The sequence below is a fragment of the Piliocolobus tephrosceles genome, chromosome 3 (genome assembly GCF_002776525.5).
Source record: "Piliocolobus tephrosceles isolate RC106 chromosome 3, ASM277652v3, whole genome shotgun sequence".
NCBI lineage: Eukaryota > Metazoa > Chordata > Mammalia > Primates > Cercopithecidae > Piliocolobus > Piliocolobus tephrosceles.
Genome location: NC_045436.1, coordinates 112337061 through 112360472, shown reverse-complemented (window position 1 = coordinate 112360472; position 23412 = coordinate 112337061). Strand labels below are relative to the sequence as shown.

General features: G+C 39.8%; 1 protein-coding gene across 4 annotated transcripts in view; it reads right to left on the bottom strand.

Annotated features, from left to right (window-relative positions):
- Window positions 1-21863, bottom strand: part of CCNI (cyclin I) — a 30520-nt gene extending 8657 nt beyond the window's left edge. Inside the window, exons 1-6 of one of the 4 annotated variants that reach the window (XM_023222509.2) lie at window positions 19668-19708; window positions 15168-15257; window positions 10292-10448; window positions 2905-3033; window positions 641-715; window positions 362-502 (exon numbers count right to left, since the gene is read on the bottom strand). In XM_023222509.2, the coding sequence (XP_023078277.1) occupies window positions 362-502; window positions 641-715; window positions 2905-3033; window positions 10292-10405 (459 nt within the window). In that variant the 5' untranslated portion in view covers window positions 10406-10448; window positions 15168-15257; window positions 19668-19708. Of the gene's footprint in view, window positions 1-361; window positions 503-640; window positions 716-2904; window positions 3034-10291; window positions 10449-15167; window positions 15258-19667 lie in introns of all 4 variants that reach the window. The other 3 variants (XM_023222508.3, XM_023222511.2, XM_023222510.2) reach the window with 3 other exon arrangements.
- Between the last annotated feature and the right edge of the window lie 1549 nt (window positions 21864-23412).

Sequence of the window (23412 nt, the reverse complement as noted above, 5' to 3'; positions counted from 1 at the left end):
TTACAGATGCCCACCACCATGCCCGGCTAATTTTTCTATTTTTAGTACAGACAGGGTTTTGCCATGTTGGCCAGGCTGGTCTCAAATTTCTGACTTCAAGTGATCCGCCTGCCTCAGCCTCCCAAAGTGCTGGGATTACAGGCATGAGCCACCGCACCCAGCCTAACCTATTCAATTTCTAAGTTTGTGATTTAAGCTTCAGTGATATGACATATATACTAATTTATAATTTTTCCTTGGATATCAATAGTTTTCTTTTTCCTAAAAACCAGTACAAAATAAATGAGTAGGCAATCTATTTTTTAATTTCCTGAAGGCTACACACTCAAATAAGAAACTGAAAGACTTCAGGTATATTTACAATATGAAGAAAATCCAATGGTGTGGCTGTGTGAAGATCCCAATTCAACTTATCCAGAATAATTCTCTCCATTCTCAAAATTTCAGATGAGGAACATCCACAGAAACTGTCTCTTGCCAATACCTTCAATACTGGAATTCTCTATTCAAAGCAAAGGGGAACAGGGACAGGGAGAAAAGGACAGAAAGAAACTCATTTATGATTTTTGTTTTGGCAAACAAGAAGCAAGTTAATGGAGAGAAATTTTCACAGAAGAAACATCTTGAAAGGATTTATTACCTCATCTTCCTCAACAGTCTTGGCAGCTAGGAAAAAACAGCTGATTGCAATACAACTCAAGTATTTTGGATGAGCCTAAAATTTTGAAGAGGGAAAAAGCAACTTTAGTGATTTTTCAAAAACGGTTGAACTTTTTATAACTGTTTTAAAAACAGATATGCAGATGAGACAGGTATATACAAAATGCTATGGAATTCAATTAATGTGACTGTCACTCACTGCTTTTTAGATCAGAGCTAACTTTTTTAAGAATAGGAAAGAAGTTTATTGAAAAGCTTTAGAGCAGTAATGAAAGCAAGGAAAGTACACTTGCAAGATCAAGTGTCTCCAGGGCTAACTTTTAACATTACAATCCTAGCCATATGATATTCTACAAAAATAATATAAATTCCATTGCTCAAAGTTCAACCAAAGCCAGTTAGCCAAAGTTCATTTCCATCCAGCAGAAAAAAAAGTCTGATTTAGAAGTTTTTAATAATATTCCCCAAATTAAAAAATATATTTTGTGTGTATGTAAACATTTTTTAAAGCTGCTTGCAACCTGGGATATCTGAAAAATGCCTACTTTTATCTCAGCAACAAGTCCACATCACTCTTCCCTCCCTCTCCACTACATCTAACCTACTTTTCACAGATAATTCCACAGAAAGATGAGTTTAAGGTTAGTGTCCTTTCTGGGATAGTATATTTTTCAAAAACTATTAGTGAATACATTGTTGTAGTTTCTATCATGAGATTCTTACTGTGTTTATTAAACATTTGAAACAAAGTTGGGGAAATTTCTGGAACAATTAGAGAATTTTGCTAAGTATCTCATTTTTTTCATATTTCTTATTTATTGGGTCCTATCATGTTTAGTAAGTCTCTTAAGAGTAGAAGTTTGAAACTGAGCGGCTATTCAGTCTTAAACTCCTTAATTCTTTGGCTTCTATTTTGTATACCTAATAAAGCATTTAATTGACAGTTCCCCCAGTTTACATACTCTTATGCATACTACTGCCTACAGTTAAAATACTTTGCTACTCTTTCATGCCTTGCCATTAAATAATTGCTCATTTTCTGCTTTAAATATGTTGAGGGCCTACTTACTAACTTGACACAGCCAATGATATAACAATGGGGACAATATAAAACCTAATTATTTGTATGCTGCCATTCAACAAAAATATACCAAGGTTGTTTTATGACATTTTGTTATATTCCAAAGTATGCCCATAGAAAGCACTTCACATTTTTCAGAAAGCCACATAGTATGGATATTCATTAAGTAGTGACAGAGAAAAACGTGCAATAGGCTTATACTTTAGTCTGATTCCTGGCCGGGCACGGTGGCTCAAGCCTGTAATCCCAGCACTTTGGGAGGCCGAGACGGGTGGATCACGAGGTCAGGAGATCGAGACCATCCTGGCTAACACGGTGAAACCCCGTCTCTACTAAAAAATACAAAAAACTAGCCGGGCGAGGTGGCGGGCGGGCGCCTGTAGTCCTAGCTACTCCGGAGGCTGAGGCAGGAGAATGGCATAAACCCGGGAGGTGGAGCTTGCAGTGAGCTGAGATCTGGCCACTGCACTCCAGCCTGGGCGACAGAGCCAGACTCCGTCTCAAAAAAAAAAAAAAAAAAAAAAAACTTTAGTCTGATTCCTTGTCCACCTCTGTACATCAATATGTTAGAAAATGACAAAATATTCAGCTGATGCTATATGGTTTGTGCTAAAATCAAGAGATAGAAAATTTCATAGGCTAAAAAGTTATGAATACTTGTAACAAAAATAAAATTACAGAATACAATTAGAAACACTTCCAAAAACACTTCTGCTTTTTAGTAGAAAGCTGGGAACGGTAGCTCATGCCTGTAATCCCAGCACTTTAGGAGACCAAGGCAGGCTGATCACTTAACATCTGGAGTTCAAGACCAGCCTGGCCAACATGGCAAAACTCTGTCTCTACTAAAAATACAAAAATTAGACTGGCATGGTGGCACGTGTCTGTAGTCCCAACTATGTGGGAGGCTGAGGCACAAAAATCACTTGAACCCAGGAGGCAGAGACACTCCAGCCTGGGCAACAAAGTGAAACTATCTCAAAAAATAAAACTAAAATAAACAATAGCAGAACACATCACCACGTCTTCTTATGGGTACACACATCATTCTCCAGCAAAGTTCTCCACTTCTTTCTACCTTAAAGAATGTTTACTAATAGCTTCTGGTTTAGCATATGTACACTCAAATGAGGTTATATGTAAGTCTATCTTAAAACACTTACCTTTACGGTAGCTAAAAACCTGTCCAAAAGACTGCTAGCCAGAGCAAATGTTTCTGGGTAAAGGTTGAATTGGTACTTGAGTTTGGCCAGCCATTGAATTACTTCATCTCTCTGGGATGGAGAAACATTCTATAAGGGAACAATTTTAAAAACAGAAGACAAAGTTTGAGCTATCATCAAGAGTATGTTTAGAATTCTCTCTCATAAAAAGTGAGGTAATACTACCTCACTTTTATGTTTAAAAATGTAAGGTTATTCACAATCTATCAGACTTGAGATAGATGAAAATAGAACTTTATTGGTTATCACATTTAATATCAATATCCAATATTCTCCTACTCTTTATTAAAATTTTCACTGTCATCTCACCAAATATCCATAGTCTAATTACATTTAGGTGTTCAGAGAATATAACACTTTAAAGTTTAAGTAACACTATTATCAACTGATAGTAATTTTGGAGTTAAGTACCCCCAACTCTTAAGATTAAGAAAATACAGTGAATTTCTCCCGCAGCAAACAGCCATTAACTTATCTTAGGAAATATAAATGAACTATGATAATGGAAACGATAGCCCATTTAAAAAACTAACAACAATAGTAGTAAGTGAAAGATACCAGGGACAACAGATGAATTATACATTTAGAGATGATGAAAAAATTGAACAGGAAATTAACCTGAATTACTATTTTGAAAGATTTCCACAAACACAAAATATTATTGTTTTATTGCTGTTGTAAGCCTATTGAGTATAGACTTAATTTTTAGCAGGGATATACTTTAATGGTGATTAGAAAACTTTTACTCTTGAGTTTTGGAGTCACCATTAAAAAAATAAAACCAGTTGTTTATGTTGGAAACATTCAGTATTCTCCGTATAGCTCTTTCAAACTGTAGTTTCAAACAGTTTGAAAGAGCTATAAGGAGAATACTCAAATAATATATAGGAAGATTAAAACAACAACAATCTTTTATGTTTGTGGAAATGTTTCAAAACAGTCATTTACTTCAGGTTGATTTCCTGTTCAGTATTTTTTCATTATCTCTAAATGTATAATTCATCTGTTGCCCTTGGTAACTTTCACTTCTTAGTATTGATTTCAGGTTTTAAATGGGCTATCATCTGTTATCATAGTTCATTTATATTTCCTAAGTTAACCATAGTAGGTCTACAATGGTATGGAACACTAGAAGTTATTCCTCATATCCAGCTGTAATTTTGTATCTAGGCTACTTTAAGATCTACTTCTGGACTAAGGGTTCATAAAAATCCCTGAAAACCAAGTAAAGCCAGTCACAGGACTTCTGGATGAAGAGTTAAACATTCAAGAGAAATTAAACTCCTATCAAGACGAGCTTTTATCCAAAATGCCACAACAAATAAGGAAAAGTAATGTTAAGTAAGCCAGCCAAACAAATCAACAACAAGGGAATAAATTCCCAGGAGACGTAGGTGATGTTATAAACTGATGAAACTGGGGAGGCTTTAGGGAGATGAAAGGAACAATGATTTACAGTAGCTATGAAAACAAGAACACCATTAACTCCAACCTTCAGGTAGAGATACAATGTGGGAGAAAAAAAAAATCCCTGAATGACAGATTACATTAAATAATGTCATTATTTGGTGTTTGGCATTAAACAATAACAGAAACATACAATTGTAAGAAGAATCACAAAAGGTAACATACAAAAAAAGAGAATACAGTTATATGGAGATTATCATATAGTTACAACTAAATGACATAACTTATGTAAAGCACATATAGAATGCAAATGGCACTCAAACATTAGTTCTCCTTTCCTACCTCTAAACTACCTGATTATCTAACAATGTCAGAAAAACAAATTTACAAAATATTATATATGAATAGTTATTTTAAACACTGTAACAGAAATGAAAGAAATCACGACAATAACTTTGAACTTTAATATTCCATATATATACTTTTTGAGACAGGGTCTTGCTTTGTCACCCAGGCTGGAGTACAGTGGCACAACCATGGCACACTGCACCCTCAACCTCCCAGGCCCAAGTGATCCTCCCACCTCAGCACCCCCAAGTAGCTAGGACCAGAGGTACGTGCCACCATATCTGGTTTTTTTTTTTTTTTTTTGAGACGCAGTCTCGCTCTGTCACCCAGGCTAAAGTGCAGTGGCTCGATCTCAGCTCACTGTAGCCCCTGCCTCCTGGGTTCAAGCAATTCTCCCTGCCTCAGCCTCCCAAGTAGCTGGGATTACAGGCTTGTGCCATCACGCCTGGCTATTTTTGTATTTTTAGTAGAGATGGGGTTTCACCATGTTGGCCAGGCTGGTCTCGAACCCCTGATCCCAAGTGATTCGCCTGCCTCAGCCTCCCAAAGTGCTGGGATTACAGACATGAGCCACTGCGCCTGGCCTAATTTTACTTTTTGCAGAGACGAGGTCTCACTATGTTACCCAGGCTGGTCTTGAACTCCCAGGCTCAAGCAATCCTCCCGCCTTGTCCTCCCAAAGTGTTGGGATTACAGATGTGAGCCACTACGTTTGGCCCATATACCACATACTAAAATTTAACAATAGGGCCAAGGAAAGAATTCCCGCATGGCCAATGTTATCATCACTAGCCAAAACGAGCCGTAAACCCAAAAGATAACAGTTTAAGAAGACTCAATTTAACTGAAGTAATATTAAGTCTAAGGTAACTTTTTCAAATCAATTCAAACATGTACTAAACAGTAATATTATCATGACAGCATTACAAACAGTAAGTTCTGTGCCTAAGTAATTCATTTCACTCCTATTCCTCTAAAATAAAGACTGAGACAGAAAAAGAGAAAGCCCAAAACAGTATTTTCTGATTTCATCAGGTGAACTGTTTCTCATATGGACTGCTCAAATAGGATTAGAAGGATTCAGTAGTTGAACAAATAATCCTAAAGAGAATTTATAATGGATTGATCAAACATGGTAAAATATAGACTGCTATTAATATATATTCTGTATATATATTATATTCCACATGCTGCTAGTCTATTCCTTATAATATACAACCTCCCCCGCTTTAAACTCTAAAAGGTTCACCATTACCTAAAAGATTAAGTACACTTCCCCAGTATGGCATACAAATCTATGACCTACCTCTCTAACCTCAAACATCTTCCATCACTTTCTGTCTTAAATTTCATGCTCTAAGAGTAGTAACTTCTATTTATGATCTTTCCTTGCCCCTGCTATGCTATTTTACATCACTGCTCCTTTGTTCGTATTGCTCCTTCTGACGGGAACGCACTCCCTTCTCTATCTCACCCGCTTTATTATGTATCTCTTGAGAGCTATTTTGATGTTACTCCCCACCAGGTACTTTTCCTGATAATTCAAGTTGGGCTAAGTACCTTCCTATGCTCCAACAGCATCTCATTACACATGTGACGTTCAACATTTTTTTAAAAATTAAATTTCTTGGCATGGCTCACAATTGTAATCCCAGTACTGTAGGGGGCCAAGGCAGGAAAATTGCTTGAGCCCACGAGTTTGAAACCAGCCTGGGTAACACAGTGAGCCTTCTTCTCCACAAATAAAAAAATTAGGCGTGGTGGTGCGTGCCTGTGATCTCAGCTACTTGGGAGGCTGAGATGGGAGGATCACTTGAGCCTGGGAAAGAGAGGCTGCAGTGAACTGTGATGGAGCCACTGCACCCCAGTCTGGGCAACAGAGCGAGCCCCTGTCTCAGAAAAAAAAATAATCATCATCAAATTTTTGCTTTTGGCTTTGATGAAATAGGAAGCAACAAACCTAAACTCCAGTTGAGAATGACTAGAAAAGTTGTTAACAACCTGTTTTTAAGATTCCTTAGAGTTCTAAAATTCTACTGAAAATCATCTGTATATAAACAATTTGTGGCAGGGTTTTATCTCTATAAATCAAAAGCACTTTGGCAAAATAAATTGAGAACACCTGAAAGTGTGTGCACTTTGACCAGTTTCAATGTTTTCCCCAAATTCATGTAACAAAATTATCATGAACTTGAAAGTACAATTACATAATATAAAAGAAGTTCTCCGCAAGTGCCAAGAACACAGTAAGGTACCTGAATGAATCATAAAGAAATGATAAACACCATTCACTGAAATGCTTACTTTGAGTCTATTATATGCAAGTAAACAAAAATGACAAAACCATACCCCTCAAGGAAACTCACAGTCAGATCACCAGAAAATTATAATACTTTGTGCTATCATAAGGGAAGCAGAATGTGGCAGAAACACATAGAAGATGAGTGACAGGTATATAATATTCTTGCCTGACCACGCTGTCCTAAATTAGGGGATAGGCGATGCAAATTAAACAAGAATTATGTGAGAGACTGACTTCAAAATATAGTTGGGGCAGGGGAAGTTCGAAGGAAACTGGAGGAAAAAGGCATAAGAGAAAGCTTAAAAATACCTTATTTTTCCATTTTTACCAACACTTCAAAACAAAATTAGAAAAGTCAGAGCAACAGTGGAAAGGGAGGTTAAAAAAAAAAAAAAAGCCAGTCCCTTAGAAGAAAATAAAAGAGTTAGAACTAAAATAGAGAAGTGGCCGAACGCGGTGGTTCACACCTGTAATCCCAGCACTTTGGGAGGCCGAGGCGGGCGGATCACGAGGTTAGGAGATCAAGACCATCCTGGCTAAGACGGTGAAACCCCATCTCTACCAAAAAATACAAAAAATTAGCCGGGCGTTGTGGTGGGCGCCTGTAGTCCCAGCTACTCAGGAGGCTGAGGCAGGTGAACAGCGTGAACCCGGGAGGCGGAGCTTGCAATGAGCCGAGATGGCACCAGTGCACTCCAGCCTGGGTGACAGAGCAAGACTCTATCTAAAAAAATAAAAAACATTGAATAGAGAAGTGTCCCTGGGGGTTACCCTGGCAAGCAACTCAAGCCCCTAAATAGCCTTTTACCCCTATTCTTATCTCCTATCCCCACCAGACCAAGGCTACCCAAATTTTACAAGTATTAAATACGGCTTCTACTTGGCATTACTAAAGGCAAATCCTGAAGAAGTGGGTCTCTCTCAGAAGTTCTGATACTATTCTGTTCTCTGGTATTACCACACCAGTATTTGTTAAATCACCTACAGAAATAGGCCAGATTTGGGCATGGTTGCTCACGCCTGTAATCCCAGCACTTTGGGTTACTGAGACAGGTAGATTACCTGAGGTGAGGAGTTCAAGACCAGTCTGGCCAATACGGTGAAACCCTGTCCCTACTAAAAATACAAAAATTAGCCAGGTGTGGTGGCGGGTGCCTGTAATCCCAGCTACTTGGGAAGCTGAGGCAAGAGAATCACTTGAGCCCAGGAGGCTGAGGTTACAGTGAGCTGAGATCATGCCATTGCATTCCAACCTGGGCAACAAGATAAAAACTCCTTCTCCACCAAAAAAAAAAAAAGAAAGAAAAGAAAAGAAAAGAAAGAAAGAGGTTGGATTATTTGGTGATATAGCAATATACTACAATCTAGGTAAAACATCATCTTCAAAGACCAGGCTGTAAAAACATACTATTGTTGGTTACATGTTGACTCAAGGAGATAGCAGGAGGAGGAAAGGAATGGTCCTACAAGCAGCTATAAAAAAGCTTTGAGGCTCACTAGAATGTCACAACATAAGGGAAGGAATTTATTTTCTCCTGTTGTATCCCCAGTGCCTAGAATAGTGCCTACAGTATGGCAGATACTCACCAGACATTTGCTAAATAACTTGAATTCCCAACTAATCTGAAAATCACACATGCACACAAAAATATAAAACAACAACAGAAAGTATCACAGGAAGAGGACTACCTTAGGAAAAGGATCAAATTATAATTTTTTTTTGAGATGGAGTCTCACCCTGTCACCCAGGCTCGAGCGCAGTGGTGCGATCTCAGCTCACTGCAACCTCTGCCTCCTGGGTTCAAGCAATTCTCATGCCTCAGCCTTCCAAGTAGCTAGGTCACAGGAATGAGTCACCACACCCAGCTAATTTTTGTATTTTTAGTAGAGACGGGGTTTCACCATGTTGACCATGGTTGGTCTCAAATGCCTGACCTCAGGTGATCTGCCCACCTCAGCCTCCCAAAGTGCTGGGATTACAGGCAAAAGCCACTGCGTCCAGCCCAAATTATCATTCTATTACTTATTAAAGTCTTGAGTAAACTGGGACTACTGCCTACTTTTTCAAAGGATTAAATGAGATATTAAATGAGATAGTGTATGTATAAACACTCCACATTCAGGTTAACTAATCAGTTTGCAAAATGACAAGTAACAGTAAATGAAGAATGTATTTCTTAAGCTTGTGGGAAAGAATGATACATAAGTTGGAAAAAATAGAACTGAATTAAAAAGGCATATATGCTTTCAAAACCAATGAGCAAAGGATAGCCTAAAACAACACAGGAGGAACTTACATATTTGCCATTCGTTCACTAATGCATATTAAAAGAACATTTGACCACTATTCTATTTTCCAAGCACCATGTTAGATACTAAGAGTAAAAGATATATAAGACATCTTATATGATGAACTTTTGGAGTGGATAAACTTCACAGTTATTTGTGAAAAATAATTATATATGATAGAAGTATAAAAATTTCTACAAGAAAAACTATACAGCCAACAGTAGTTAAGAGGCCAGCTGGCTATCTTCTAAAAAGCTTCCAACATTGGTATTACCCTTAGTAGTTCATATGAACTCCCTATCGCTATTGATGAAAGAGTAGGTTTTTGGTTGACTAAAGACAATGCTATGAAGATGTTCAGCCTCTGGCTAACTATAAACTATGTATCTAAAGAAGGTTACTACTGTTAGTATAGATTATGAGGAAAGAAAACAAACTTAACTGTATTCCTAAAGCTGTAACTCAGATAACAACAAAACAGGTCAACAAACAAAAACAGTTAACTCTTGTTTCAGAAAGAAATGGCTACAGTAGGAGCAGGCGTTTTTAAAGAAGAGGCTGGGCATGGTGGCTCATGCCTATAATCCCAGCACTTTGAGAGGCCAAGGCTGGTGGATTGTTTGAGCTCAGGACTTCCAGACTAGGCTGGGCAACATGGTGAAACTCCATCTCTACCAAAAATACAAAAAATTAGCCAGGCATGGTGGCATGTGCCTGCAGTCCCAGCTATTCAGGAGGTTGAGGTGAGAGGATCGCTTGAGCCCGGGAGGCGCGGGTTGCAGTGAGGTGAGATCATGCCACAGCACTCCAGACTGGACGACAGAGTGAGACCCTGTTACACAAAAAAGAAACAGGGAGATGTCTCTCAAATACAGCACATCCTTAAATGGTACACATTCCTCCAATGCAGTGTCAAGATATTATTATGTATGGCAGTGGTATGCTTATTTCTAGTAAAATTCATCTGTCTTAAATCATTACCTGATTTGAAGGCATTTTCCGCACATTCACTTTCCACATCTGTGCTTCCCTAGTGATTGCCTTTTCCAACAGGAAAGACAATCTCTGGTTTTCCAAAGGCCCTGGAAACTTCATGATATCCTTTGTATCTGCCTGCTAGCCAGCTTGATGTAGCTACCTACAAAATCAAATATGTTTTAAAATTAGTTACAGAATAAGTGTAGCATTATATAAAGTACTTATTAAGCAACTCATAAAACAAAATAAGAATGCTATGAGGCAGTATAGGACTTTACAGCTCTTTAATCATATTAAAATACCAAAATAATCAGTTATGTAAAACATCCACACTTTAAATCTGAAATTCAGTTATAAAGAGAATAAAAACAAGGCCACGTAATTGATAGAACTTTTGGACCTTGATCAAAAGATGTTGTTAATGTTTCAAATTGTCAAAACTTTGTCACTGACTTCTTCACCAGGAATTCTTAGAATTATTCCAAACACTCCTCTTAAAAACCTAATCAGATAAGGGCCACTAACATTTTTCCTTCATTAAAAAGAGAATATATCAATTACATTAAATCCTACTCATTCCCACTTTTTCAGTATGAAACCATCCCCTCCAGTACGAAATCATCTTAAATTGTGCTTCCAATTCCGTATCCATTAGCTACACATGTAGATATTTAAAGATGAGCTGAATAAAATTTAAAAATTGGCCGGGCGTGGTGGCTCATGCCTGTAATCCCAGCACTCTGGGAGGCCAAGGCAGGTGGATCACTAGGTCAGGAGCTGGAGACCAGCCTGGCCAACATGGTGAAACCCTGTCACTACTGAAAACACAAAAATTAGCTGGGCATGCTGGCGGGTGCCTGTAATCCCAGCTACTCGGGGGGCTGAGGCAGGAGAATCCTTTGAACCTGGGAGGTGGAGGTTGCAGTGAGCTGAGATCACGCCATTGCACTCCAGCCTGGGAAACAGGGTGAGACTCTGTCTCAAAAACAAACAAACAAAAAAACTTATTTCTTCAGTCACAATAGCCTTACTTCAATAACCACATGTGGCTAGTGGATACTGTATCGGACAGTGCAGAAAAGGAACACTCCTATTAATGAAGTAAGTTCTACTGAACAGTGCTCACCTAGAAGACTCCACAGCACAATGACTAGCACTCTAAAATGAGCAGCATGTCTAAATAGTAAGTTTAGCAGTGCAAGACAACAGAGTCCAAGGGAAATGTCTCTAGGTTTTATGTTTACATGTATTTGGAGACAGAGTCTCACTCTGTTGCCCAGGTTAGAGTGCAGTGGTGTAGTGGCTTACCGTAGCCTTGAACTCCTGAGTTCAGGTGATCCTCCCGCCTCAGCCTCCCAAATAGCTGGGACTACAGATGCACACCACCAAGCCCAGGCAATTTTTTTTTTTTTTTTGTAGAGATGCAGTTTTGCTAGGTTGCCCATCCTCAAGCAATCCTCCTGCTTGGGCTCCCAAAGCACTGGGGTTACAGGGGTGAGCCACTGCATAGGCTTCTAGGTTTAGGAAAAAAAAAAAAAAAAAAAAGGCAGCAAACTACAGACTTGAAGTTTGACTGTGTGTAGAAAATTGGATTAAGAAACTGCTAAAGAATGTGAAAAGGTGGCTGGGCATGGTGGCTCACACCTGTTAATCCTAAGCACTTTGGGAGGTGGAGGCGGGCAGATCACGAGGTCAGGAGTTCGAGACCAGCCTGACAAACATGGTGAAACCCCGTCTCTATTAAAAATACAAAACTTAGCCAGGCATGGTGGCAGGTGCCTGTAATCCCAGCTATTTGGAAGACTGAGGTAGGAAAATCACCTGAACCCAGGAGACGGAGGGTGCAATGAGTCAAGATTGCACCACTGCACTCCAGCCTGGCGACACGGCAAGACTCCGTCTCAAAAAAAGAAAAAACAAACAAAAAAGAAAGTGAAAAGGCTCGGCTAGATTTGTTGAAAGGTAAGCAACTAAAAAGGTAATTAACTTCAGAAAAAAGAGTTTAAGAAAGTAAATATCATAATATCTATACAGCAATAATAATGAAAATACTGGATAGGGATCACAGTATGATAAAATCACATTGGGAGGATGTAGAGACATAACTATGGATATTGGAAGAGGGTAAAATAAAAGCCACATCTTTACATTTCATAGGAGGAAATCCATAAATATCTCAAACTAAAATGTCAAAAAAAACAGCAGTAGAGCAAGTTGTTTGAAAATGTGATGCTAAATAACGGGAGAAGCAGGAAAGAGTTGGGAGTAGTTAACCTCTGCGGAGTAAGAAAAGGGTGAGAAAGGCCTAGCATAGGAGAATGCTGGTTTTCATTATAAATTTCACTAACAATGTGACTTTCTCAACTACGTACCTGTATTACATACTTCAGATTCATGGGCTCTAAGAATTTTTTTAAATATCCAGAATTAACATGTAAAAAGTTCCAATTTTTTAAAAAATAAAAAATTTGGAAAAGCAAAAAATAGCAAACCACTTCTATAATTTCCACATTCTATCCCAACTCCAGCTACTATCCTCTTTCCTATGTACCACTTCACATATGCTACCTACTTGCTTCTCAACTAGAGACTAATTCTGGTTAACTCAATTATGATTTTGTTAATTTTTGTGTCTTTAAACACCTGAGTTTTTGCAAATCTTCTATAATTAGCATAAAATATTTTCATACTAAGACAACAAAGGGTTAATAGAACAGAAAAAGAACTAATACTAATCCAAAAAGACCTATCTCAAACGTAATTTCTTCTAAAAAACTCTTGATTCTTTAATCATGTCATAAAGCAGCTTTCCACTAACTCCCCAACTATGTTATAAATTCCTGGCCAGGTGCAGTGGCTCAGGCCTGTAATCCTAGCACTTTGGAAGGCTGAGGTGGGCAGACTGCTTGAGTCAAGGAGTTTGACGCCAGCCTGGGCAATGTGGTGAAACTCCATCTCTATAAAACATACAAAAATTAGGCAGGTGTGGTGGTGCGTGCCTGTGGTCCAAGCTACGTGGGAGGCTGAGGTGGGAGAATGGCTTGAGCCTGGGAGGCTGAGGTTGCAGTGAGCCAAAATCATGCCACTGTACTCCAGCCCTAGCAACAGAATGAGACCTTGTCTCTAAAGAAATAAATCTCTACGCAGTCACATCTGCCAATATCATTTTTTTTTACTAACTGTGTCCACAGCACAGTACTTTGATGAAACAGAGACCCAACCAATTGTTCCAGTTTCAACTACTGGGGCCCAAAACAAAAACATACAACCAAAAAAAAACTCTACCCCCACCTGCACCAACCCACTGTGTGTGGGGTTCTCGCATTTTCTTTTTTTACACACATCCTTGTTCAGAACTTTAATCTACCAAAATCTCATCTCTTTCACACCAATATTTCCAATCTTTAAAGGGTGCTATCATGCACACCAATTCATCTTTTTCATAGTTGAAAACTTCGATAGCTCCTCAGGATATTTTGCCTCTTCTAAATTAGCTTTAGTTTTACCATAAATGCAGTCTAAAATCATTGGCTTTTTTTTTTTTTTTTTTTTTTTTGAGACAAGAGTCTCATTCTGTTGCCCAGGCTGGAGTACAGTGGCACAATCTTGGCTCACTGCAACCTCCACCTCCCAGGCTCAAGCGATTCTCCTCCCTTAGCCTCCTGAGTAGCTGGGGTTACAGGCATGCACCACCACACAAGGCTAATTTTTGTATTTTTAGTAGAGACGGGTTTCACTATGTTGGCCAGGCTGGTCTTGAACTCCTGACCTCAAGTGATTGGCCTGCCTTGGCCTCCCAAAGTGCTTAGATTACAGGTGTGAGCCACCAGTCGTGGCCCTTGTTAGCTTTTTTTTTTTTTTTTTTTTTTGAAGACACCTCAGTATCAATTCAGATACAATTTACAGTCAACAAAAACTGTTAAGAGACTTTCTCAGGTTCCTTATTAAGCTAGCTTTACCCCTACCTGCCCTAACCCATTGTGTGTGGGGTTTGGGTACTTTCCTTTTTTTTTTTTGTTTTGACACATCCTTGTTCAGAACAAAATATTCTCTTAAAAAAGAAAAACGGTCATCTTGTTATATTCCATCCCTGTTGCATACTGCTGAGATGCTGACATTCCAATTTTGTTGCCTTGGTGCCTTTCTCAGATCTTCAACAATTTGGTGAGCAAGCTCACTATAATTTCTTCTAATGCAGACATAAATATTAACATTAGAAATGGAATGTAGGCCAGATGCTGTGGCTGATTTCTGTAATTTCAACACTTTGGGAGGCCAAGGCAGGAGGATCACTGGAGCACAGTAGTTCAAGACCAGCCTGGGCAACATAGTGAAAACCTTTCTCTATATAAAAGAAATGGAATGTAAACTAGATGACCATCTGTCAAGAGATATTTAGAAGAAACAGCTATTTGGGTCAAGATTAGACTCCATACGTTCTAAGGTTTCTTCCAAACTCCTATTAAAAACCATATAACTTTAATAATTCTTTCACGCCATTAGCTACAACCAAATGGATCCACCAGCCTTCACAAGCTATCCCAACAACTGACTGTCACTAGTGACTCAAGTTTCTTCACTAGATTTCAAGATTATTTTTAGAGGGTTTAGATGGGTACAGAGAGAGACACATAAAGTAGAATCATGTAAAAAGGAGTAAATCAGGTTCAATGGATCCCTGTTCTCCAATGGCCTACAATTAAAGCCCTAAGTATGACTTTCAAATGTTTATATTGTAACAACTTTTTTTTTTTTTTAAACAAAGGTATCTGGTTAGGGTCACATGGGAGATAAGAAAATACTTTGAGATGGGTGAAAATGAAGACATAACATACCAAAACTTATCAGATACAATTAAAGCAGTGCTTAAAAATAATACCTGAAAATGTCTCTACTAAAAAAACGGTATCTCACATCAAGAGCCTCATCTTCTACTTTAACATAACGGAAAAAGAAGAGTAAACTGTTCCTAAAGCAAGACAGAAGCAAGGAAATATTAAATATTAGAATGGAAATTAATGAAGTAGAGAATACAAAAACAGCAGTGAAAAGTCAATGAAACCAGAAGTTGATTCTTTGAAAAGATAAAAATGGACAAACCTTTAGCTAGCTGGACTGACCACGAAAATACAGAGGACAAATTACTAAAATCAAGACTAAAAAGAAGACATTACTACCTACCTTACAGAAACAAAAAGAATTATAAAGGAATTTTATGAACAACTGTGTGCAACTAAATTGGAAAATTTAGATGAAATGGTCCAGTTCCCAGAAATACAAAATACCAAAACTTAAGAAGTAAAAAGCTGCACTGGTGAGATTATTCCAAAAAAAAAAAAAAAAAAAAAAAAAAAAAAAAAAAAAAAAAAAAAAACAACAACCAAAACAGAAAAAGAAAGAAAGAAAAGCTGAGTAGTTGTAAAATCAAAGATTTAAACAGTTAATTTTTTAAAGCACTGTCAAAGAAAAATCCATGCCCAGATGGCTTCACTGGCTAATTCTACCATTTTCAGAAAAACTAATAGCAATTCTTTACAAATTTTCCCCAACTTATCTTTGAAGCCAGTTATTATTACCCTGCTACCAAAACCAGACAGACATCACTAGAAAACTACAGATTAGTATTTCTTCTGAATATAAATGCAAAATTTCTCAACAAAACACTAGCAAACTGAATCCAGCAATATAAAAAAAGAATTATACACCATAACCAAGTGGGATTTGTTCCAGGAATGCATGGTTAAGATTCAGAAATCAATGCAATACAACATTATTAATAGAAAAAAAAAAATCACTCTTTGCTCACTCTGGAGAAAGCTAACAAAGTAAAAAGAGGTATAATTTCCTTAAACTTTTAAAAATGGGACAGATAGCAGGGCATGGTGGCACCTGTTTGTGATCCCAGAACTTTGTGAGGCAGGAGAGAAGCACTCAGGGCCAGGAGTTTGAGACCAGCCTGGGCAACAGAGCAAGACCCGTCTCCACCCCAAAAAAAAAAAAAAAATTTTAAATTAGCCAGGCATGATATCACACGCCTGCCCATAGTCTCAGCTACTCAGGAGGCTCAGGTGGGAGGATTACATAAGCCCAGGAGTTTGAGGCTGCAGTCAGCTATGATTACACTACCTCACTCCAGCCTGGGTAACAAATTGAGACCCAATCTCTAAAAAAAAAAATAAATAAATAAAATATAATAAAAAAGGGATACAAATAATTGCAAGACAAAAACAATGGGGGATACCTTTGGGGATGTTGCAGATTAAATGAAGCCACAAAAAATTGGCTGCACAAGGTGGCTCATGCCTGTACTCCCAGCACTTTCGGAGGCCAAGGTAGGCGGATCACTTGAGGCCAGGAGTTGGAGACCAGCCTGGCCAACATGGTAAGACCCCTCTCTACTAAAAACGCAAAAATGAGCCGGGCATAGCGGTGTACGCCTGTGGCCCCAGTTACTCGGTAGGCTGAGGCAGAAGAATCACTTGAACCCAGGAGGTGGAGATTGCATTGAGCCAAGATCACGCCACTGAATTCCAACCTAGACAACAGAGAGACACTCTGTCTCAAAAAAAAAAAAAAAACAAAATAGAAAACAAACTGCAATACCTGACCTTCAATTGGATCCAGTATTGGAAGGAGACAAATGGTGTAAAGGTCATTATTGGGTCAAATGAGATAACTGGGACAGATTACATAAGTCAATGTATCGATTGCTAAATTTACGAAAATTGAAAATTTTGTTGTGATTCTGTAAGAAAGTATTACTATTATTGTGAAATATTTAGCAGTAAAGGGTCATAATGTATGTTCTACATAAAGAGAGAACAAAAGACAAGACTAGTAAGACATACTATGATACAGAAATCATGGGCTTGGGTTTTCTTTTACTGACAGTGCACAAGCCTGTTTTCTAACGTGTAAAACACATTTTGAGTTGGATTAATAAATTCTGCTAAGAAATAAAATGCAAACATTTAAAATACAATTTTACTGTTTGAATAAACAACTATATAGTTCTATTTTGTTACTGTATGTCTATCATTGGTCATATCCAATTTTGCAAGCTTTTTTAGAAAAGCAGGAAATAAGAAAAGACTATTTTGGTTGGCATATTCCACACACAAACTTTATGCCAGCTTCACATTTCTCCTTCCATTCTCTCAATTGCTGCTGCTTCTCCTTTCTCCACGGTTATCAAATAGCTTAACGTCTGAGATAATAGTTTATAAAAGGTTTATTGTACAGCATAACTATTACAGATATACATACAGGGCCCCCTGCTCCTCTGAGGAAAAGTGCTGCACAGTGCTGGGTATACAATATAAACAACTTCACTAATATCTATTATTGTATTTGCCATCATTATCATACTAATTCCATTAATAATCCTGTAGTTCTGAATCTTAGTTCCCCTTCTGAAAGGAGGGATTAATGTGGCCATACAAGAAACTGGTTTTACTATTCCCTCCTTGACTTTACGCACTGGAAACGAATTAAAGGTATTTGCGATTTCAAGTGTATGCTCTTTCCTAATCTCCATGGCTGTACGCACTGTTGTTTCAATTTGGTATGTCCTCTAGTTCATACTTCCCTTCCTAAAGTAGCCATCAGTCTGGAAGACTCTCCGGATTTGTGCTGTTGTGCTCTGCCTTCCCACATCTGTACTTGGACATAATTCTACTTTTACGTCTAGTTGCTTTGTGATGATTACTGGTAGACTTGCCTTTTCTAATAATGAATTATTTGATGTTAATCTCCAGAGTTGAGCATATTCCTAATAAATAATATCTTCACTTGTAAAGAGCTTAACAAAAGCACTGAGTGCTTACTATTTGACGGCCTATTGTTCAAAGCGCTATGCCATATTAACTCATGTAACCTTACCACAATTTAATCAAATTGTGGGAAGCCCTTTTTATCGAGTTTTTTATTTTTCTTACTACACCCCCATTTCAGCCATAAAGCCCATTTTAAAGACGAGGAAACATACACAGGAAGATGAATATTCTTCATTTTTAATGCATTACACAATCAAAATAAAACACGGACACACTCAAGTTTCCAATCTTGACCAAGACACATGCTAAGTTCCATTCTAACCTACTAGGATGTCACATTACCACATAAACTATCTGAAACTGCAGATCGTCTTTCCTGAACTTCCCTAATATATGCTGATTCTATGGCCCTTCATCGGTATCAAGAAATGTCTAGTCCAGGGGCTCAGAATCTCTCGGAGATTCTCTGGTCCCAGACTAGCCAATCTAAATCTATTCCATCCATTATTTCTTAATCTATTTGTCCAATCCTTTCTATTTCATCTGCCACAAACGACCTGGAAAAGCTAGAAGCAGATAACACTGTAATTTTAACAAACTCATTTTCAGGACAGATACCACACAGCATAGAGTTAGACTTAATTCTGGTTACCAGGTTTTAGCCGTGTTGCCTAAGGAGAAAATTACTTAATCTTGAGGCGTCTCAGTTTTCCTCATCTGTAAGATGAGGCTCCTACTACCAGCCTTGGGAGTATTAAATGAATTGCAAGCCGTTTAGGAGAATGCCTGGCAGATAATAAGCCTCATCAAGTGTTGTCATTTAACGTCATTACCGTAATACCCTGCTGCTCTAAGTCGAGTGGCTCGCCACTGACAGAATAAAACAAATATTTTAGTTCAAACCCCTTCAGAGTCTGAATCCATCCTACCTCTCGAAACACATTCCACTGTTTTGCTACCCAAATGTCAGCTTCTGCCAAAAGGATCTGTAACGGTACCCCCTAGCTCCAGCAGAGGCCTCTTTGTCCTCCTTTCAAATTTCAGTTATTTAATCGAGCCTTTAGGGTACAACTCATATCTCACCTCCTCCGGATTCCCACCACCCACCCGCACCAAGCCCTAGGTAACGTTGCCCTCCCCCGAATTTCACAGCACTGGAGGTTCACCCCATTCGTTTGGCATTCACTCCGCTGTGCAAAGTTAGTAATCTTCCTGGTGTCCCCGCAGGATCGTTCAACCTGAGGGTGGGGGTGTGTCCCCTTCTTTGTGTATTAACACAGGCTCGCAAAGCCTCCAACACGCACTATAGAGTAGCTAATTTGCCGCTGCCACAAAAAAAGTTACTCGCTGACAGAAAAATTGGCCCGAAAAGGAACACAGTAGCGCTGTTTTCAACTGGGCAGGTGCCGGGTCGGTTTGGGCCGGAGAAGACGAAGAGGGCTGCCCCGAGGTTCCCCGGGCTGGGGGATGCGGGAGGGCGGGTCTCCAGCGAGCAGCGCGCGGCCACGGGCGCTGCCAATGGGACAGCGCGGGGGGGAGCAGCGAGGCCCCAGCGCGTAAGCCGGCCGCGGAGACGCGTCGAGCCCCCCGCCCCCGCCCCTCACCTTCTCCTCCTCTTCCTCCTCCTCCTCCTCCCCGACTGAGCTGTAGGCCTCACAGTGGTGACGCGGGGTCATCCGGGGGCCCGTTACCACCTCATTCTCATAGGCGCGCGGCGGCAGTGCGCGCGGGACGACGGGGCCGATTGAGGAGGGAGAAGAGGGGGAAGCGGGTCGGGGGGCGCGGGCGCTGGCGCTCGAGAGGGACGCACGGCTGCGGGCGCTGGGTCGGTCAGCGAATTAGTTCCATGATGACCCCCGGCCTGAGGCCGCCGCCGCTCGAGCCCGGGTGGGGAGGGGGCTCCCTCTCGCCATAGGGCGGCGGGGGCCGGGGAGAGGCGGGGGGGTGAGACCGGCTCTGCCCCTGCCCGGGGAAAGCGCCTCCGAGAGGAAATGGTGAAAGGGGGGGAGGGGGGAAAAGAAAAGAAAAAAAAAAAAGAAAGGGGAAAGGGGGGAAAAAATAAGAAAAAGCGAGACAGAGGCGCTGCCGCGTCCGCTCGCGGGGAAGGCTGGGGAGGGAGGGGGAAGTGGGGGGGAAGGAAGAAGTGCCGGCTTCCTCGGCTCCGCCCTCGCGGACCGATTCCTAGACTCGCCTACTCCTTGTAGACAACACGGAATTGGTCTTTCACCCTTCCCCTTCCTTCCCGTCGCCTTCCTGGTCCAACGGAAGTACAGAGAAGTCCAGCCGAAAGGAGACGGGCTGGCGAAGTCGTTGACACTGGGATGGAAAGAGGAAGGGCATATTCTGGGGGCTACGAAAAGCCGAAGGTCCGTGGACTCATTTTCCTTGAAGGAGCGGAAGGGTTTCTTGTAGACCGCACGGTGACGTCAGCGTCTTCCGACCCCACGGAGGAGGCGTGTGGTGGCTGGGGAGTGCGTTGCGCATGCGCCTGGGGAAGAAAGGGGCTGCCGAGCGCTGCGCTTGGGGGAAGGGATCTCACGATGGGCTCCTCTGGTCCAGCCTTAGGGCAGCTTGGTTTTATCTAGCCCTACTTGTCTCCAGCCTCTTAGAATGATTAACTGGAAAGGGGATACTGATCTCTTGGGTGGAGATCTTGCAGATTTGTGACCTGGCAAAATATTATGTGTTCTTACCGTTGACGTGTAAATAGAATTGCGGTTTTTCTCGCTGCCACATCGTGTGGGTGGAGGGAGATTCTAAAGGGTTTTAGAAATCGAAAAATGAGGGAGAATCAAATGATGGGTGCTTAAGGCCTCTGTGAAAAACTATAAATTATGCTGCTGACGGGGAGGAACCTGTTCGGCAATGCGCCAGTTGGATTTTATCCACTTAACACGTCTGGATATTTCAGAATAGGTTTTATTATCAGGTACTTAACGAGTGTGTGCTGACGTAAATGGGTTTTATTTGGGTTTCTGTTACTACAAAGGGTAACTTTTTGCAATTTTAATTGATTTAATTATTTAAAGATGTAGCATTACAGAAAGTTTTGAAAGAGGAAGAGCTAGATCTCCATTTATAAAAGTCCCGTTTTTTTCCGTTTCTGTCTTTTATATACTTATTTTAATTGTCAGTGAAAAAATATGTATTGAGCTTGTTTAGTGGCCAGACTCTCAGCAAACTGGAAGTAGCCCAGACAGACATAGCTCCTGCCTTCATGGAGTTTACAGTCCAGAGGATAACCATTGAGCTAATTATCAGTATGTAAAATTACCAAGTGCATTTATTTGTTTACTTGTACATGTATCCCCTCCCTAGAATATAAAGTCGCAAGTGGCAGGGATCTTGCATGTTTTGTTTCACCCTGTATCCCTGCATATAAAAGGCTCTCAATATTTGACCAAGTAAACAATTCTAGTATCAAAACCATTAAGATGGAAAATCTCCGGCTGCTATGGAAACACTTGCCTTTCTCCTGGTTTGGGATATCAGAGAAGGTTTTTCTGAAGAAGTGACATTTAAGATGAGACTTGAAACCACTGGGCAAAGAATGATACAAGCAGAGGAAGCTATGTGAAAAGGCTCCGAAGCTGAGACGTTTCTAAGAATCTCTGAAAGCTAGTGTGGCTGGCCCTCAGACAACTGAGGCAGGATGTGGAAGCAGAGGACAGATGCCATAGAACAGAAGAAGGAATGGGAAGTCCCTTGGGAAGCCCTAGGAGGATTTCAAGTGGGTTGTATCCTTTTTTTTTTTTTTTTCTTTTTTTCACTTCATGTAGCCTATTGTTATGTGGTCTTCATTCAACAAAGCCACCGTTATTCTGCATGTTACCCTAGAGAGTGTAGCATTTCTGCATAATACTATTGAGAGTGTAACGTAATTCCATTGTTAGACCATGAAATTGCTCCTGATTTTCACTCCAGTAAAAGTAATGCAAATTCCACTCCTAGATATATATCCAAGAGAAATGAAAATACTTGTCCATGCAAAAACTTTTTTACAAATGTTAGCATTATTCATAGTAGCCAAAGATGAAACAACCTAAATGTTAATCAGCTGGCGAACGTATAAATCAAATGTGATACATCTATATACAATGGAATTTTTATTTTTAAGAGATGGGGTCTAGCTCCGTGGCTCAGGTTGGGGTGCCATGAGACTTGCTGTGTTGTCCAGACTGGTCTCAAACTCCTGGCTTCTAGCAATCCGCCCTCCTCAGCCTCAAAGTGCTGGCATTACAGGCATGAGCCATCACACCCGACCTATACAATGGAGTCTTATTGGGCCATAAAAAGAAAATACTAATACGTGTTGTAACATACATAACCTTTGAAGGCAGTATGCTAAATGAAAGAAGCCAGTAACGAAAGACCACATATTATATGATTCCATTTATATGAATGTCCAGAATAGGCAAATATATACAGACAGAAAGTAAGGAAGTGGTTGCTTAGGGCTAGGGGTAGGCATGGAATTAGGGGATGATAGTGAAATGATATGGGGGTTTCTTTTTTTCTTTTTTCTTTTTTTTGGAAAGAGGGTCTTGCTCTGTCACCCAGGCTGCAGGCTGGAGTGCAATGGCATGAACATGGCTCACTGTAGCTTGACCTCCATGATCAAGCAGTCCTCCTGCCTCAGCCTCCTGTGTAGCTGGAACCACAGGTGCATGCCTCCATGCCCAACTAGTTTTTTTGAAGGTTTCTTTTTGAGGTGAGAAACATGTTCCAAGATTGATTGTGTTGATGGTTGCACAACTCTGAATATTCAGGTTGAGTATTATCCAAAATATTTGAGACCAGAAATATTTTGAATTTTAGACCTTCTTTCCAGATTTGGAAATGTTTGCATTAAATTATGTACTTACTGGTTGAGCAACCTAGTCTGAAAATCCAAAATGAACTTTCCTTTGAGTGTCATGTTGGCACTCAAAATGTTTTGGATCTTGGAGCATTTCAGATTTTTGTATTAGGGACACACAACCTGTACTAAAAACTATTGAATTGTACACTTTAAATGTGTTACTTCTATGTTGTTTGAATTATATAATAATAAAGCTGCTACCCAAAAAATGAAAAACAAAAATAATTCAGTTAATTATTTGGGGCTATTCCTAGGTCCAACAATACTATGTTTTTACGGCTTTTACTGAATACCAGTTGCCAGTTGCAAGGCAGAAGGTTAAACCAATTAAAATGTTACCAGGAGTCTTTAAGAGCTCCCATTTAATTATGTACTTATCCTTATTAAAACTATCTTACCGCCTATGAGATTGCCAGTGACAATTTAATCTACATTACTATAAATATAATTAGAAGTAATTAATAGGCGAGTAAGCAGTTGCAGTTGTC